Raw genomic sequence first — 16,272 nt, forward strand, 5'->3', positions numbered from 1 at the left:
TCTGCCCCCTTCCGATCATCCAATCGCAACCAAGACGCCGGGCGCGCGCACGCTCCCTCGAGTTTAACGGTCGCGAGAGGCGCTCGCCCGACACTGACATCGGCAGTGTGAACGGCGGCCAGGTAAGCGGCCGCCAGCCTGCGGGGAGCTGCCGGCCTGCGGGGAGCTGCCGGTCGCGGGAAACAGGGGACGCGACTCGAAGACACCAAGTTAGCGGCCCCCTGAGTGTGCTGATGTGTTAGGGCGGGGGAAAGACAACACTCCCTCGACGCAACCTCAGCGGAGCGCGCGGCCGTGTGGGGGCTTTGCTCGCGGCAGTGCACCTTTTCTAGACTCTGCCCTTGAGTGACACCCGCGCGGCCCAATCGCTGAGCGCCTCTTCCCGAGGGGCGGGGGGCTTGAGGGATTTCTGTCTCTCTTTTTTTTTGACCAGCTTCCTGGGCTTAACTTTGAGAATCACGATTGTAGTTGTTGGACCGGTGGTTTTAACTACAGCTTCCCTGCTGCCTACAATTTAGGCAACTGCGTGGGTTCTCCTCGCCTTCATACTTTAACCCGAGAGCCGCCGCCAGCAGCTGCGGTCTGGCTGTGAGCGCGAGAACGTCAGGATCTGGCCTCAAAACCTGAAATCATGCCTTCTTTCCCCCTCTCAGGCTCCCACCAAAGCAAAACGCCTGGTTAACTTTTATATTCTCAGCAGACCCCCATCAGTCGTTCCTCTACCCCCTAACTCCCTTTTTCTGCTAGGAGCTGGGGCCATCAAAAGCGTCATATTTTGTTGATGGGAGATATAAAAGTCTCTGTTCTTATACGCATTCTCCATCAGGTTCTTAAAATTTTGCATTGTATATCTTTTTTTTAAATTTTAATTCATCCCCCACTCTCCCACCCATTCCTCCCCACCCTCACGCTCTGCTGGGAAAGCATCATCGCATTTCAAGATCCATCTGGATCTACTGCATCCGGATTAACTCAACGGGGGAAATTATAGATGGGGTTGCAGGCCGATCCGCGTCCCTGGAGAGCTTGTGTTTTCCTGCTGGAAGAGCAAGGTGATTTGAATCCAGGTATTTTCGTTGCCAGATGGAAGGTGCAGCCCCTGACTTTTTCAATACCCCATTTATCGTTGGTGATGGGCTGAGTCACTGGGGAGAAATCCGTTTAGCTAGGTCCGGTTACCCTTGGCCTTCACACCTGTCCCTGAAGGAAATGGTTCCTTTGTGAGCTGATGCTCTCAAGGTTGTGCTTTGTAAAACCAGGCCCTAGAAAGTGGGAACCTAGAGGAACCAGAATAATAGGTAATTTTCCTCTATTGCACCCCCTGAAATTTCCATCTTGTAAGCAGCATATGTTTTCTCTATTCTTCCCCCTCCCCACCCACTTACTCCTGGCTTTTTTTTAAGGACATGAATTCCTTAAGAAGCAGGCATGCTGTTTGACTTGTTATAGCCAGTTTACCTCTGTACATCTAGCTTCAGTTAAATTTTAGTGGACCTGGCAAATAGTTTATTTTTTAAGAAGTGATAATATGCACAGAGTACAAAAGTACTCTACGTATACAGTATATAGTGCACTCCTTCCACTCCCACCTTGCAGCCAGTGGGGAAACGACCACTGTTAACAGTTTAATTGGCTGTTTTCAGTACCAGATTCAATATAGATACCAAGTAGTTCCCATTCATCTATTCACTGTATAAATCAACAAGCATGGATACTTGGTAGAATTTATTAAAGGAATGAACAAGGCACGTATCAATAAGTATTCCAGTTGTTACACAGTAGAATTGTGTCTGGAACCTTGATTATTAAGCACATAAAATTGTGAAATATTACCTGAAAAGGTACTACTACTTTTGCAAATCAGAAGATTTGTAGATTTTTTATTGACCTAACCACTGGACTGCCAGGGAATTCCCTTTGCCATAATGTTTTAAATGTTTATCCACATTGTAGCATAAATCAGTGCTTTGTTCTTTTCTATGACTGAAAAATATTCCATTATACAGATACACAACATTTATTTATCCATTCATCAGTTGATGGACATTTGGGTTGTTTCTGAATTTTGGCTTATTATGAATAATGTTGCTATCCTTAATGTAGATTTGTATAAAAGGATTAAGGTTTCCACAGTCTTGAAAAGACAGTTGCTAGGTTTAATGGCTTTTTATAATAGTTTTTGTTCTTCATTCATTTTCAGACTCTCCTGGGACCTTCAGACATTTCACAGTCTGAATGTCAGCAGCTGAAAATGCCTTTAGACGATGAAGCATCTGAAGATGACTCAGATTCAGTTTCTTCAAACAGTGCAAGAGCCTACATTTTCCAGTGAGAGAGTGTAACAATTTCTGTACGCTATGGAAGATTTTGACTTGGGGAAACCCTTACAAAAAGCTTCATCTTCTGTAGAATCTGATATAAAAAATTCTCCCCATTCTCTTGGACTGAACTTAAGTACTAATAGGTAAGAATGGGATAGATTTTTTTTTAATGTAATGACAAATCAAAATAACTTTATTTGCATAGTTTGCCAGTTTATCCAAATAGTGTCATAGTTACTGATTTGCATTTAAAAAACCCCAAAACTATGATCAGGAACTGTTCGAGGACAGTTGTTTGGGTTAAGAATAGTTTCAATCCTTTCATGTTTTTCATTTCTCCCAGAGATGTATTTTTGCATGGGGAACATTGTGAAAAAATTTGTTTTGCTAGTTGGAGTTTTCTTTACACTTTTTTTGTTTTCGGTAAATTACAACTATATCTTTAAAATTTAGTTGTCTAAATATTGTTTCTCCATTTTGAAGTTAAGAGGACAAATAATGTTTCATATTGCAGAAATACCTCACCAGTCTGGAAAGTAGCAATTAAAGTTGAATACTAGGAAGTAAGCAAAAAAGCAGGCTCTGAGTTGACAAACTAGATGCTATCAAACAATGCATTTTATGCATTTTCTTTTTAAACTATCCCATGTTTGGTTTGTTTTTAATCAGGGCCTGTTTACTCTCATTTTGTACATAGTCTGGCAAGTTGATTATTTGGTTTCTAAATTACAGTAGGTTAAAAACAGCAAAGAGGCAGGGACCACTGGAGAGGAGATCACCTATAAAAAGCAGGTACAATAAAACAAAAGCACAGCAGTCTGGGGCCTACTGGTAAAGGAGCAAATTTACACACAGTAATAGGTCTTGAAGAGATTGTGTATTTTAAATAAATTAATTCCTTAAAAAATTTGTTCATTCTTTGGCCTCAGGATGAATTTAAGACAGCTTACAAGAATACATAAAAGAAGAGGAGAAAGCATAAATTAAAATAGGGAGGAAAGGGAAAAAAAAAAAGCACAGGATAAGGTCCAGAAATGTTGGCCATCGTAATCTATACCCACTTCCTGAATGTTGGCCACACTTTTTGTTTCCTGTATCATTTGACAGCCCCTTTGAAACCCACTTCTGGAAGAAACCCCTTTTAGAACATAGTGTCTGATTTACTTGGAGGAACTTGAATGTGCCTTTCTAATGAAAATTATGTAACTGAAGCGTCTCCCTTTTCATTGTGACTGGCAGTTAAATTGGCCAAATTTAAACTTGATTATTACACAACTATAATTGTATCTCTAACACTTAATGGACAACATATTATGTTCTTTCCCTTGAATTTTTTATTAGTATTTTCTCTGATCCTCTTTATTATTTTACTGTTATTTTCATTAGGTCCTCTTTTTAGCAAATGGTTTGTGAAACAAAGCAGAATATCAATGAATAAAGTGACCTTTCAACGGTTAGAATTTAAATAAATTTTAATGTCCCTAATTATGCCTTGTGGGTTTATAAAACAAATCTGAAATAAACTCATCTCAGATTCGGAAAAGCAGTCCTCCTGGAAAGAATCAGTGCTATTTTACACACTGGATAGGCTAAATAAGTCCTGAATATTTGCTGCTAATTTGGTTGGCACTACTTTTATTCAAAGACAGTGCAAAGATAAGCATCACCTTATCACACCAAATTAGGGGGATCCAGTTAACAAGACTTGACTGTAATTCTGGGCAATGGAGAAAGAACCTCCTTAACAATAAAGGTCTGTTCTTACAGTGAGGTGAAATAATCCTCTGGAATAATTTAGATCGGAGTAGCTTGGAATTTTTCTTATTGTTTAGCAGAAACTTTTATTTTCTGCTGTACTCTGGAGTGTTCTCTCACTTCTGAAGAAGGTTTTTCTGTTGTGTTCTTAAAAATACAATTAAGTGCTGCCTGTCTTTTCACTGCTGTTTTCCCTTCGTGGACAAACTTGTGATCAGATTTTCAGCAAATGAGGTGCCATTAAGAAGGATTAAATATCAGTAGTTTTGTACTGCTCTGCTAAATCTTGAGCTGCTGAATTATTCAACACTTTGGTAGAATGAAGAAAACCATTTGAATTATTTATGTTTCAACAGAAGTAGTCCCCACCTTAGTACAAATGGGGTATCCTCTTTCTCAGGGAAGACCAGACCATCTGTAATTCAAGGTACAGTTGAAGTCCTAACCTCTTTAATGCAAGAGCTACACAACAGTGGAAAGACTGATTCGGAACTTTGGAAAAACTGTGAGGTATCTAGTTTTGTTTCATTTCTGGAATTAACAAAATAATTCTATTTATAGATATGCCTCTACTAAACTCTAAATTATTAGAAATGTATATCCTAAAGAGCATGATACTTAAGTTATTGCTAGAATAAAGTGGTCAAGGATATTAATTAGGGAACAATATAGAACAAATGTGAAAAATGATCAGAGGTATGTTTTAACAATATATTAGTGATTAGACATTCTAATTTATACTTTAAATGTGAACTAAAATATTGTCTTTGTTCATAAAAATGAGAATTCCAAAATTATTGATATTGTTACTAATTCTGATCTTTTAAGTAACTTATACAGAATTGTCATCATTTTGTAAAGCCTAAACCCACTTTGAAATATTTCTAATTATAAAGTAAGGCTTCCGTTTAATACCTTATCGCATTTAGCTGTGCTACATTGACTTATATTGGTTGTTCAGGTCAAGTGGTTCTTTCTTTTGTCCATAGGTTAAATTGTGACATAAAAATTTAACAGTTAAAAGAATACTTATAAATAAGTTTTGTTTCATGGAATAATGCCCAAGATAGACTTTTCCAAGGCTAGAATTGGTAACACTTTGTAGAAATGTGTAAAACATTATTATTAAATTCTTTAGAGAGCAGTAGATTTTATTGTAAATGTTAATCATAGTTTTAAAACTATGTAGAATAAATGGAATGAAAGATTATCTGGTTTAAGAATTCAGCAGCAGCCACCCCTAAGTGTAATTACTTATATTCATTATACATAATCATTGGAGTTATAAAAATGACTATTATGGCAAACTTAAAAGAAAACTGAGTTTTAAGTTTTGATACCTTTTTTTTCCCATATAACAACCAGTATGTGCTAGTGCAAACGACCTATAAAATGCCATTGTAAAATGATGTAAATAATAATGGAATGTTTTATGAAATGCTTCCCCTAGTATACTTACTCATTAGCTTATAATACCTGAATTGATATGCTTTAAAAAAAAATGAGGCATTGCCTCAATGTGCCTTGACTTCTGACAAATTCATTTTTAAGTAGAAATTGTTACTTTTAGTCTTTGAAATCAACATCTTAAATCAGAATCAGAATATATTTGTGAATTTAAGACACAGATGATTACAAGCCAGAATACCAACCAGGTACTTACACCTTTTAACATTTGAACCAGTTTCTTTCTTTCTGCCCTTTGTTCTCCTGTGATCTAACAGATTATTTTTATTCTGTTGAGTATTAGTTGACTGCTTAATTTTTTATAATGTAGGCATATAATTGATTATTCACTGAAGAGCTTCTTAAGCTATTTCTTACTTTGACAGAATATGAAATACTTTTTTGGCCATTTCAGTAAAATTTCCTGAATTTGTTTTGTGTGTTTTCATAGCCTATGAAAATAAAAGTCTCTGATGCTTTAGGGTAATGATTTAGAAAGAATGGGAAGGTAATGATTGCGCAAGTCTTATTTCCCTGAATTTCATGTTTACACCTTTCTTTTGGAATAGTAACATTTGTCTGATTTCTACCACTTATAAGAAACTAATCTACATTATTACAATAAAGAACTAAACCTCCACAGAGCTCTGGAAGAGATCTGGGGATGACCTGATTCTTTAGAATTCCTTTATAAAACGTATCTTCTGGGATTCTTAAGTTTATCACTGCTTAAACTTGGGAAGGTTATGTATTTTTATTAGATCAGGAAAGAATCTTTTAAGGCATTTCCATAGAAATACTTTAATACGTTCTTAAGTACTTGCTAATATTTCTATGATTGTAAGAAAAATTTAAAAGCACATCATTAACTAAATTATTTTAGCATTTTAACGATTTAGCACTCCTGATTATGTATATAATAGTAATAGTTATGTGATAATTATTGAGTATTTGCCGGGCAGTATACTAGATACTTTCTGTCAGTGGCACTCAACCTTATTGGACTCAAAGCCCTGTTTTTATAACGGTTTTCAAAATAACATCAACTTATATTGTCCTGAAATGAAATTCACAGATAATATAACCTGCCTGTATCTGCTTTTTAAAAAAAAATCAATGTAATGTCCTGTGCTATAAAAGAGGAATAATAATTACTTATAATAAGATAATATGTAAATGTATAAATACTCAGACATATCCACATTAGAAAACATAATGTAGCAGCAGTCTGGTGTTTACTTCTATGTAGACTCACCTTGAACGCAGCAGCTATCAACACAGACTGATACATCTGCCTTGCACTGATGATCCAGCACTGCAACTGGTGACATGATTTTTTGAAATGGTGACTCATTTCTGAGCAAGTTCTGAAACATCTTGGTAGTTGCATTCCTGGACAATTTGGTGATTTGAAAACTATGCAAAATATGTATCATTCTTATAATATAAAATGGACACAGGACAGTTCTTTATTGTCAGGGACTATCCTGTGATTTGTATCCCTGGATCCTGCCCACTAAATGCTCGTGGTGCTCCCGCTATCCTCGTGACAACCATGACCTCACAGATTTTCAAAATATACTTCCCCCATTGAGATCACTGCTTTACGTGCATCACATTTAAATTTAAAATTTAGTCCTCTCAGCCACCTATGAGGTGTTGCTGTTCCCCTTTTATAAATTAGGAAACTGAGGCATAAAGAAGTTAAATTTACTTGTTCAGGACCACCCAGGTTGTTGGTGGAGAGGTGGGAGTCTGGCCTGGGAAAAGCCCATAGGATGTTTCCCAGGCCAGACTAGAGCAGCGGACGGCAGGAGCCCCCGTTCAGGCTAATAGCGCCAGGCACCTGCGCTCAGGGGAAAACTTGGCACCCATGCCCTCCAGCAGTATGTAAGATGCGGGTGGTATACATAGGTTTAGTTGGAAATGAATAATAGCCCTTCTTAATAATTAAGTGTATAATGTTATTCACAGTATTAATAATATTCTTAAATTAGCTTACTTAAAATTAAAACATTAACAATAAAGTCTGACTTGGAAAAACAAAGTCTCCACTAATTTATGGCCTGAATGAACTCTATTCATTTGTATCCTAAATAAGAAAATGATGATAAGGATGTGATTAATCTCAAGTGTCTCACATACTATGAAGCCATTTTTTAAGTAAATTGTTATTCTATCATAATTTAGTTTTATGTGAATAATAACTTTATTAGGATAAAAATAACTCCTAAAGGTATAGAGGTATAACTGAATAAGAAAACTGTTGCCTGATGATTTCTTTTATGTTTTGATTAATGTAAGATACTTTATAAGTTGAGAAGGTAAGGGACTTGATTTGATCTAGTCCACCTTGTCCTGAAGTCAATTGATTTAGATTTCACGCTTCCTATCAGTACCATCGTATTTCATTTTAAGGCTTCCTTTTCCAGTCTTGAGGTTTTCTCCACTTTACCTTAATACCGTTATACAGGTTTCAACTTAATTCTGTTATATAAGTGGCTTTCCCCATGAACCTGAACGGTCTCTGGATTGTGTAGTCTATAATACCAAGAAAAGCGCAGCTAGCAGTATCCATTGTTATACACTCGTTTAGACTGTATATCTGAGTGTCCACTCTTGGCCTTGTGTCCTAGGTGCTGGAGATGGGGTGGGCGCAGGGGTGGGAGACAGACAGGTTCACCAGGAGAACAAGTGAGAGACTTTCCGACTGTGGTAAACGCTCCGAAGGAACTAAACAGGGTGCCAAGAAAGAGAGAGAGTGACTGTGAGGGTGGTCTGGGAAACTCTTCGAGAGAAGATGATAATTGAGCTGAAATCGCAGAGGGGGAAGAAGCCAGCCATGTTGAGAACTGCGGAGAGGGCTTTCCAGGTAGAGGGTACAGCAAGTGCGAGACTTTTGAGGCGGAAGACAGTTTTGGCGTGTCCAGGGAACAGAAGGGGGCCAGCGAGGCTGGTGTGTGTCGAGAAAGGGACAGAGAGACTTGAGATGAAGCTGGGAGGTGTAGATGAGCCAGATCACGCAGGGCCCTGTAGGGAATGACCGGAGTGGAAAGGCACCGAAAGGTTTTAAACAGGGAAGCCAGTTGTGGTAGCTACTTGTTGACATTGTATGTTATTACATACGGTCTGTTACTGAAAGTAGACCAGCCTTTAGATTGAATTCAGCCTCTGGAGAAGTCTGTGCCCCCTCTCCTCCCGTGTTTTGGCCTAGTCTAATTATAAGAGCACTTAACTACTCTTGGGGGTCAGGATGGATCAGGACCTAAAAGTGGCCGTGAAGGGAATTATAGGTCACTTCCATAGGTTTTCAGAGTCATTTTTTCGTTCTTTTTCAGCTGCAGTGCTATAAAGCACTTTAATATCTGACTCTAAAAGAGGTTTTTTAACTTGAAGAACAACTAAATTAGGGATCAAATTCTCCTAATACTAAACTATTTGTTGTTTTAAGATGTGGGATTCTTTTTCTGGGTCCAGGTTAGTGTTTAAGAAAACCATTAGGTGTTATGAGGAAAGGAAGAGGGACTTAAGACAAATGTAAAGTACAACTAGCAGCAGTTCTTGATTAATCAGAAATGGTAGCAGATGACATCAAATTAAGATGCCATTTGAAAAAGAAGATTTACTCAGACCCTCAAATTTACTCAGACCACAGGTAACATAAGAAAGGGGTGCCCAATCCTATGTCCGTGTACTTTTGCATTAAATATAGTTTTATAATTAATTTAGCTTATGACTTTTACATTAAAAATACATTTTAAAAAAAGGCTCTTTCCCACTGGAGGAATATTTCTGTGAAATATTAGGTTAAAAATTTATGTCTAACTAAAATATTTTATAATTTACTAGACCAGGTGGTTACAACTATTCAATTTGGTGGAAAAACAATGCCAAGAGCAGATAGTTGCCCAGCAGGAACAGTTCCACAACCAAATTCAAGTAAGTTCTTTATATTGATTCTTGTTTTATATTGTAAGGTTTGCAGAAGAACCAATTAGTTAATTTTTTTTTCCCCTTTTTTTTTGGGAGAAGGAAGGATTCTTTACTTGCAGCAAATAAGGAGAACACCGGGGATCTTTTCCCAAAGCAGTGTCTCCCCAAACTGCAAAACTGGGGAAGTTTTAAACTAAGGGTACACGCATAATCGTGAGGGGGCTTAAGCAGAGGAGAACTCAGCATAGAATTGGGACAGAGGTCCACAGAGTCCAAAGCTGTAGTTGATTGAAGTCCGGAGGGTCAGCATCATCATTCCATCCTTCACCTGGGTGGGGGCCCGAGTTCCTGGTGTCAGCACTTACTGAAGCTCAGGTTCTTTGTGTCTCATCCCAGGAAGAATGCAGTGAGAGACAAAGTGATAGGTAAGAAGTAGATTTATTTATTTAGAGGTACACATTCCATATATAGGACTCGGTCTGTCTCAAAAGGTGAGAGTGGCCCTGCGAGAAATGCCAGAGTGTGGGCCATCTCAAAGATCCCAATTAGTTAGTTCTTTATATCAGTTTTGTTTATAAACTAAATATAATGCACATGTGTCATCTTTAGGGTAATATCGCATTTTTAAACACAATATTTTAAGACATTTATAAAAATGTGATGTTAATATACATCCTTAGCCAAACCTGTAACTTTTTATTTTCAGCGTATACAGAAGGAGATAAAAAATTTAGTCAAGTTACAGACCAATAATGCTTCCTGGGCTTCCTGTGATAGAAGTTCTTTAAGCAGACAAATATCTTCAGAAAGTCAAATGGGTTTTTTTTCTGAAAACAGTGAGAGAAATGAATCTGTTATCAGTTATCCCAAGTCTAAAGAACCTGAAATGCAGCGAGAAACATCCATGTCACAACCAGACTGCAATGTGGATAGTAGCTCAGTGAGCAGTGGGTATGGTACCTTTTGTGTCTCAGAACTAAATACCTACAAACCTAAGGACGCTCAAGAGTTCATGGAGCACGCAGAGGTTTCTAAAGGACAGTTTGGAGCACCGGTGGTGCAAAAGGAGTCACTTGTAGATGGTGTGAAAAACCAGAGTTTTTATATACATACAAATGAAGAATTTTGTGCATCTTTAAAGGAAGATACTCCCATTTTTCCTGGTGAATTTGAACACAGTTTTCTTGGTGAAAATAAGATTTCGGAAGTATACAGTGGAAAAACAGATAAGTAAGTAGAATTTCTCCATCACTTGAAGGGAGTTTGACTTGTTTATTACATTTATAATAAGCTAAACATGTTTAGTAAATACAGCTGCTTTTAGTTGGAATGAGATGTGTTTGAATGTCTATCAGTTTTATCAAATTGTTTTATTTACTGCCTGTGGAAAAAACTGAAATTAACAAAGCACACTACATGCTAACGACATCTGTCTTCCCATTTACAATGTTATAAGACTACTAAAACTCTTAAGGTGAGAGGCCTTGCCAGAAAAGTACCTTTTGTATTTTCTAGTCACTATCGACTTGCTGAAAATTAGAGTATAGGACTGCATCAACAGTGGAATTTTGTCACACATGTTCATATAATTTAAAACAAAAAATTATATATAAGCATACTCAGTTTTATGTTTATAAGAAGAGATTTTTGTAAGTTAAATGACATTTTGATTGACCCAGGTAAAAGAAACTTTTGGTAAAAGAAACTTTGGCTGAATGTTTGTAAAGCAAATAATCACTTAAAATTATGTTCCGTTTTATGTCTCTGACATATGTCATCCAGTGTAAGGTATTTTGCTGTGGCAACACAATCTTGGGTACCCATAAGTATAATTATAAGTCCATCTAAATAAGTATGCTTTCACTGTGGAGATATACTGAGTACTTGAAGGGGCCACTATGGTGGTTTTTGTTCTGTTCCATGGCGACAGACTGTAAGTATTGTTAATCACTGCTAGTCAGTCTTTTTCCTCATTTTGCCTTTAATAGTAAGATATTGTAAAAAGAAATTTATGTGAATCAATAAAAATCCATCCTCTCTCTGCTATCAGAAAAACAACTCAAAGCATTTTCCACTGACATAGTATCTACTAGTGTTTAGTTTTATCTGTGAAGGACAGCATTTAAAGAGAGGTGTTTTGTTTTTTTCTTTTTAAATAGTAAATCTATAACATCATGGGCTCAAAAGCTGAAGCAGAACCAACCAAAGAGAGCACATAAAGAAGAGGGGTGTTCAAAACCTATGCAAGGAAATGAGCAAACCAGGAAATCACCAACTGAGAAAGTAGGTGACAAGTCACTTGACTCTGGCATGCTTCATCTATGGACAATTAGGATAATTATGTTGAGTTTACCACATGTTCATTAACATAAGTTTTTTGCCCTTTGTTTTGTATTGTTAATTTGTTCCATTGACATACCTTTTTTGGTGTCTCAAAGGATGGGAAACGATGCTCCAATTAGTGGTTCTTTAGTAGACTGGAAATCAAAACCAGTGAGAGATAAAGTACTACTAAAAAAAAAAGGAAACATTTTGTAAAGGTCCTAATTCTCTTTGTACTGCAAATGTTTACGAGTAATACATTGTTTTTTAAAAAACCCTCAAATAATTTGTTCTGCTGTTAAGTTGTAATAAGTAGTACTCTATGTGTGAACGCTTTAAGATGCCATTATAAAAACAGTTGAAGCTTGGACAACTCTGAATTTATAATCCAAGTTGTAAGAGATTGAATTCTAAACATTCATTTAATTCCTTTTGCTCATATAGCAGCTGCTTTTGTTAACGAGCTGTAGCTACTGAGTAAGTTTTAAACATCTTTAAAGACCTTTTGGCCTAAATTGTCATAGAATAACATTGTTCAGTATAATACATTGAAATCGCAAAGACAAGTCTCTCTACAATCTTGATTCCTTTAGAAACTGGCCATGTCTTGATCATCCTAAACATAGTCTTTCCATCTTCCTTTGAAAAAGATCTATTAAAGAATAGAAGTTGTGGGGACATTCCTGGTGGCGCAGTGGTTAAGAATCCTCCTGCCAGTGCAGCGGACACGGGTTCGAGCCCTGGTCCAGGAAGATCCCACATGCCCGCGGAGCAACTAAGCCCGTGCGCCACAACTACTAAAGCCTGTGCTCCTAGAGCCCGTGCGCCACAACTACTAAAGCCTGTGCTCCTAGAGCCCGTGCTCCGCCACAAGAGAAGCCCCCGCAATGAGAAGCACATGCACTGCAATGAAGAGCAGCCTCTGCTCGCCGCAGCTAGAGAAAGCCCGCACACAGCAACAAAGACCCAATGCAGCCAAAAATAAATTAATTTAAAAAAAAAGAATAGAAGTCGTAAGAAGGCAGTCCCCCAGCCTTCATAAGGCAATATTTCTCTTTCAGTCATTTTTCTTTCTTCAGCCCATGATACTTAGGCTTCTTGATATCATCATTTTTTTAACTTACTCACATTTGTGTTGAGGAGGGAAATGAAGGTGAGGAAGCTACATGAACCGTCAAGCCTCGGGGGCTGGTGCTGTATTGGTAGCTCTGTTCTTTTGAACCTGTGTGCCGTCAAGCATGGTATATCCTTATTTGGTGTGGTGACATAAAAGCATTTGGAGACTGAGGTGAAAGTTGTTTTTTTCATTGGAATAGGTTGGCAGAAATGGAGAATGTTTTCATATATAGTAGCTTCATTTTTTCTGTTTTTACCTTAACTGAAACTCAGTTTGTGGAGACTTTTTCACTTCTGATGAACTTTGGATTTGTGGTGTGTAACTTGGTGGATTCACTGTCTTTTGCGACTGTGGATCGGTATTTGTTCTGTGTAGCCCTGTGGTTTCCGGAATTTGCTGCACATTGGAGTCACCTGAGGAGCCTTAAAACTCTACTTATGACTGGCCGCCAGCCCCAGGTGGTCTGTCCTCATTGGTGCAGTTGTGACCTATGATCAGGTGGTTTAAAAGCTCCTCAGGTGATTCTTATGTGCTGTAAAGCCTGGAACCAATGATCTAGCCTAATTTTCTCCCTTGATTCCGTGGAGAATCGACAAGCAGCTGAAGGATCAGAGACACTGCCTGAGAAATATGCCCTTGGGGGGGATAGGTCTACCTAGTAGCCTGTTCTGCCTCTGGGGATGTCAGTTGCGCAGGGGGTAAAGCTGTGATGAGGGCATGATTCCGTTTGAATTTTTCCTTTTCTTTGATCATCTCTGGACAAGTTTTATTTTTCCTATTTTTTAAAGGTGAATTAGATATTTTTGCTATTAAATCATTAGGGGAAATCAAGTTTCTTTGGTGTGTCCAAGTTTTAAATGGCTTTCAGGTAGTGGTGGTTATTGAATCAGACACCACACCTGAAATGCACTTCTTACCTGCATAATTCTGAATCAAATTCTGTGGATTCACAAAAGTTGGAACTTTCTTCTTTAGTTCATCTTTTCTCTTCTCCCATTGTTTCTTTTTCGATTTTCAGTCTAAATCCAGGGAATCTCTATGATCAGAATCTCCTGGGATCCAATTTTCTTTTTATACAAGGTAGTTTATTTGGGGTCCTAGCTATCTTGAAGCATGTCTTGAAATTGGATATTGTTTAGCACAAGGATTTTCCAAAGCTCAAGTCGGTCTTTGTTTCCTTGGTCCTTTGTCTGGGACAGACTGGCTGTTACCATTTCCCCAGGTGTGGGCTCCATGGTGGTTTTTCAGATGCTGCTAGACTGTTACTGATGAAGATCCTGTGCTAGGCTGAGGCCAGCTTCTTGGGAAGGGCTTTCCTTGCACCATACTTTCGTTGCTCTTCAAAAGCCAGGCCTGTTTTCTTCAGCCGATGCCTTGTGGCCCGGAAGAGTGCAGCAGGCAGCCGTGTGAGGTGAGCCCCCTCCAGCCAAGGGGGCGTGTGTCGACTGAGCACGTTAAGGTTTACACCAAAGAACCAGGAAAAAGTCAAAATATTTTAATTGGGATTTTTCACTTATTCTTCTGCAGTCAGCTTCTCTTGGTCTGTTAAGTACAGAGACGCAACAGAAATTTGAACAGGTAGGCGTTTTAGGAGAGACATTTGATGAAAAGGAGGCTAAAGTGGTGCCTTAGAAGGCTGAGGGGATAACCCCTCCTTGGTATACAGAATGTCATCAGCTTAGTGTGCTTTTGCTTTTGCAGTGGGTTCACAGGTGGTTGTAAGCAAATAGAGCTAAATACTTTTTAACGGGAATTAAAAGTTTGATGGTGGTGAAACTCATAAGAAAAATTCTGATGAAAATCACATATCTCTCTGGGGAAACACAGATTTCTTGTGACAATGCCAGAGATATTGTGAAGAGAATTTAGCTTAGAATTTTTATTAGAATTGAGGATAAGTAAGCATTTTTAGCCTTTTCTGGTAACCAATTATTTGCATATAAGATGTAGTCTACTGTTTAAAGTTCATAATAATTATTGATATGCAGTTTTCAGAGTTGATTTATTGTCTTAATGATAAAAATGAATTGTTCTGGCTTTTACACTAATTTTTATACTAAACGACTTTAATTCTAGGCACTTGAAATTTCTTTTGGAAGTCGATGGCAAATTATAAATACATTTTCTCTTTTTAAAAAAATTAATTTATCTTTGGTTGTGTTGGGTCTTTGTTGCTGTGCGCGGGCTTTCTCTAGTTGTGGTGAGCGGGGGTTACTCTTCATTGCTGTGAACGGGCTTCTCATTGCAGTGGCTTCTCTTGTTGAGGAGCATGGGCCCTAGGTGCACAGGCTTCAGTAGTTGTGGCATGCAGGCTCAGTAGTTGTGGCTCACGAACTTTAGAGCACGGGCTTAGTAGTTTTGGCGAACGGGCTTAGTTGCTCCGCGGCATGTGGAATCTTCCCGTACCAGGGCTCGAACCCGTGTCCCCAGCATTGGCAGGTGGATTCTTAACCACTGCGCCGCCAGGGAAGTCCATAAATGCATTTTCATTCTGCACTCATATTGTCTGCTTCCGGTTTCCTCTTTCATCTCCACAGAGAATCAAAATAAACTTTTGTAAATTACACAGGAATAGAAAATCCTTCATTGTTGATTCCTATCATTTTGCGATTCTTGTAACCATGGGGAAAACCAGGCTTGCTTTCTTTGTGAACCTCTGAAAGTTTCTCTGCGCCTGGGTTTGACACCTGGCTCTTACTCCTTGTGTCAGCAGTCTGTGCCTAAGGATTTTTAGCTGGCAACTAATGGCTTTCTTTCTTGAATTGTAGTCTGATTTCACTGCTGCTACACATTCTCGAGCTTTTTACCTCAACAAACCAGATGAGAGTCCAAATTGTTGGATGTCTGATTCAGGAACAGGTATGATACTTATATTTCTAAAGAGTTTTTTTCAAAATAATAATGTGTGCATTTCTCATAGGGTGATAATCATGTATATTAGAGTGGTTTCTGTAAAAGTATTATGTGTTGTCTTGTGCCTCTGGTAGCTGTAACTTCCTTACTTGCCTTACTTTGTGTTACAAGTTCTGTAAAGATAGAAAGCAGTACTTTTGCAATTATTTCAAACAGCTGCAAAAATCATCTCAGCATTTTTCAGATACTCCAAAATGAATTAAGAAATTCAAACTGTCTGTAAGCCATTCTTTACTCTCCACGGTGAGCTTATTTTAGCTTTAATGGCTTTACATACTGACTCCTTTTTTCCACAATCCCACATCCAATTCAGGATGAATTAGCTTTGCCTTGTGAAAATTACCATGATCTGATCACCTGTCACCACCTTCCTGCTCTCACCCTAACAGAGCCCCATCACCTGTCCCCTGTGTTCCCACGAGCTTCCTAACCAGCCTCCTTGCTTTCACCCTTGCAGCTTCCATC

The 16,272-nt window shown here is 38.3% G+C and overlaps 1 protein-coding gene across 9 annotated transcripts in view; it reads left to right on the top strand.

The window, feature by feature from the left end:
* Positions 1-32: 32 nt before the first annotated feature.
* Positions 33-16,272, top strand: part of MPHOSPH9 (M-phase phosphoprotein 9) — a 55,458-nt gene continuing 39,218 nt past the window's right edge. For 3 of the 9 annotated variants that reach the window (XM_060027936.1, XM_060027939.1, XM_060027942.1), the window contains exons 1-7: positions 144-1,052; positions 2,201-2,464; positions 4,433-4,586; positions 9,372-9,461; positions 10,162-10,685; positions 11,615-11,738; positions 15,663-15,753. In XM_060027936.1, the coding sequence (XP_059883919.1) occupies positions 2,358-2,464; positions 4,433-4,586; positions 9,372-9,461; positions 10,162-10,685; positions 11,615-11,738; positions 15,663-15,753 (1,090 nt within the window). In that variant the 5' untranslated portion in view covers positions 144-1,052; positions 2,201-2,357. Of the gene's footprint in view, positions 123-143; positions 1,068-2,200; positions 2,465-4,432; positions 4,587-6,771; positions 6,927-9,371; positions 9,462-10,161; positions 10,686-11,614; positions 11,739-15,662; positions 15,754-16,272 lie in introns of those variants that run through there. The other 6 variants (XM_060027937.1, XM_060027938.1, XM_060027940.1 and 3 more) reach the window with 6 other exon arrangements.

The sequence above is a fragment of the Delphinus delphis genome, chromosome 13 (assembly GCF_949987515.2).
Source record: "Delphinus delphis chromosome 13, mDelDel1.2, whole genome shotgun sequence".
Taxonomy (NCBI): domain Eukaryota; kingdom Metazoa; phylum Chordata; class Mammalia; order Artiodactyla; family Delphinidae; genus Delphinus; species Delphinus delphis.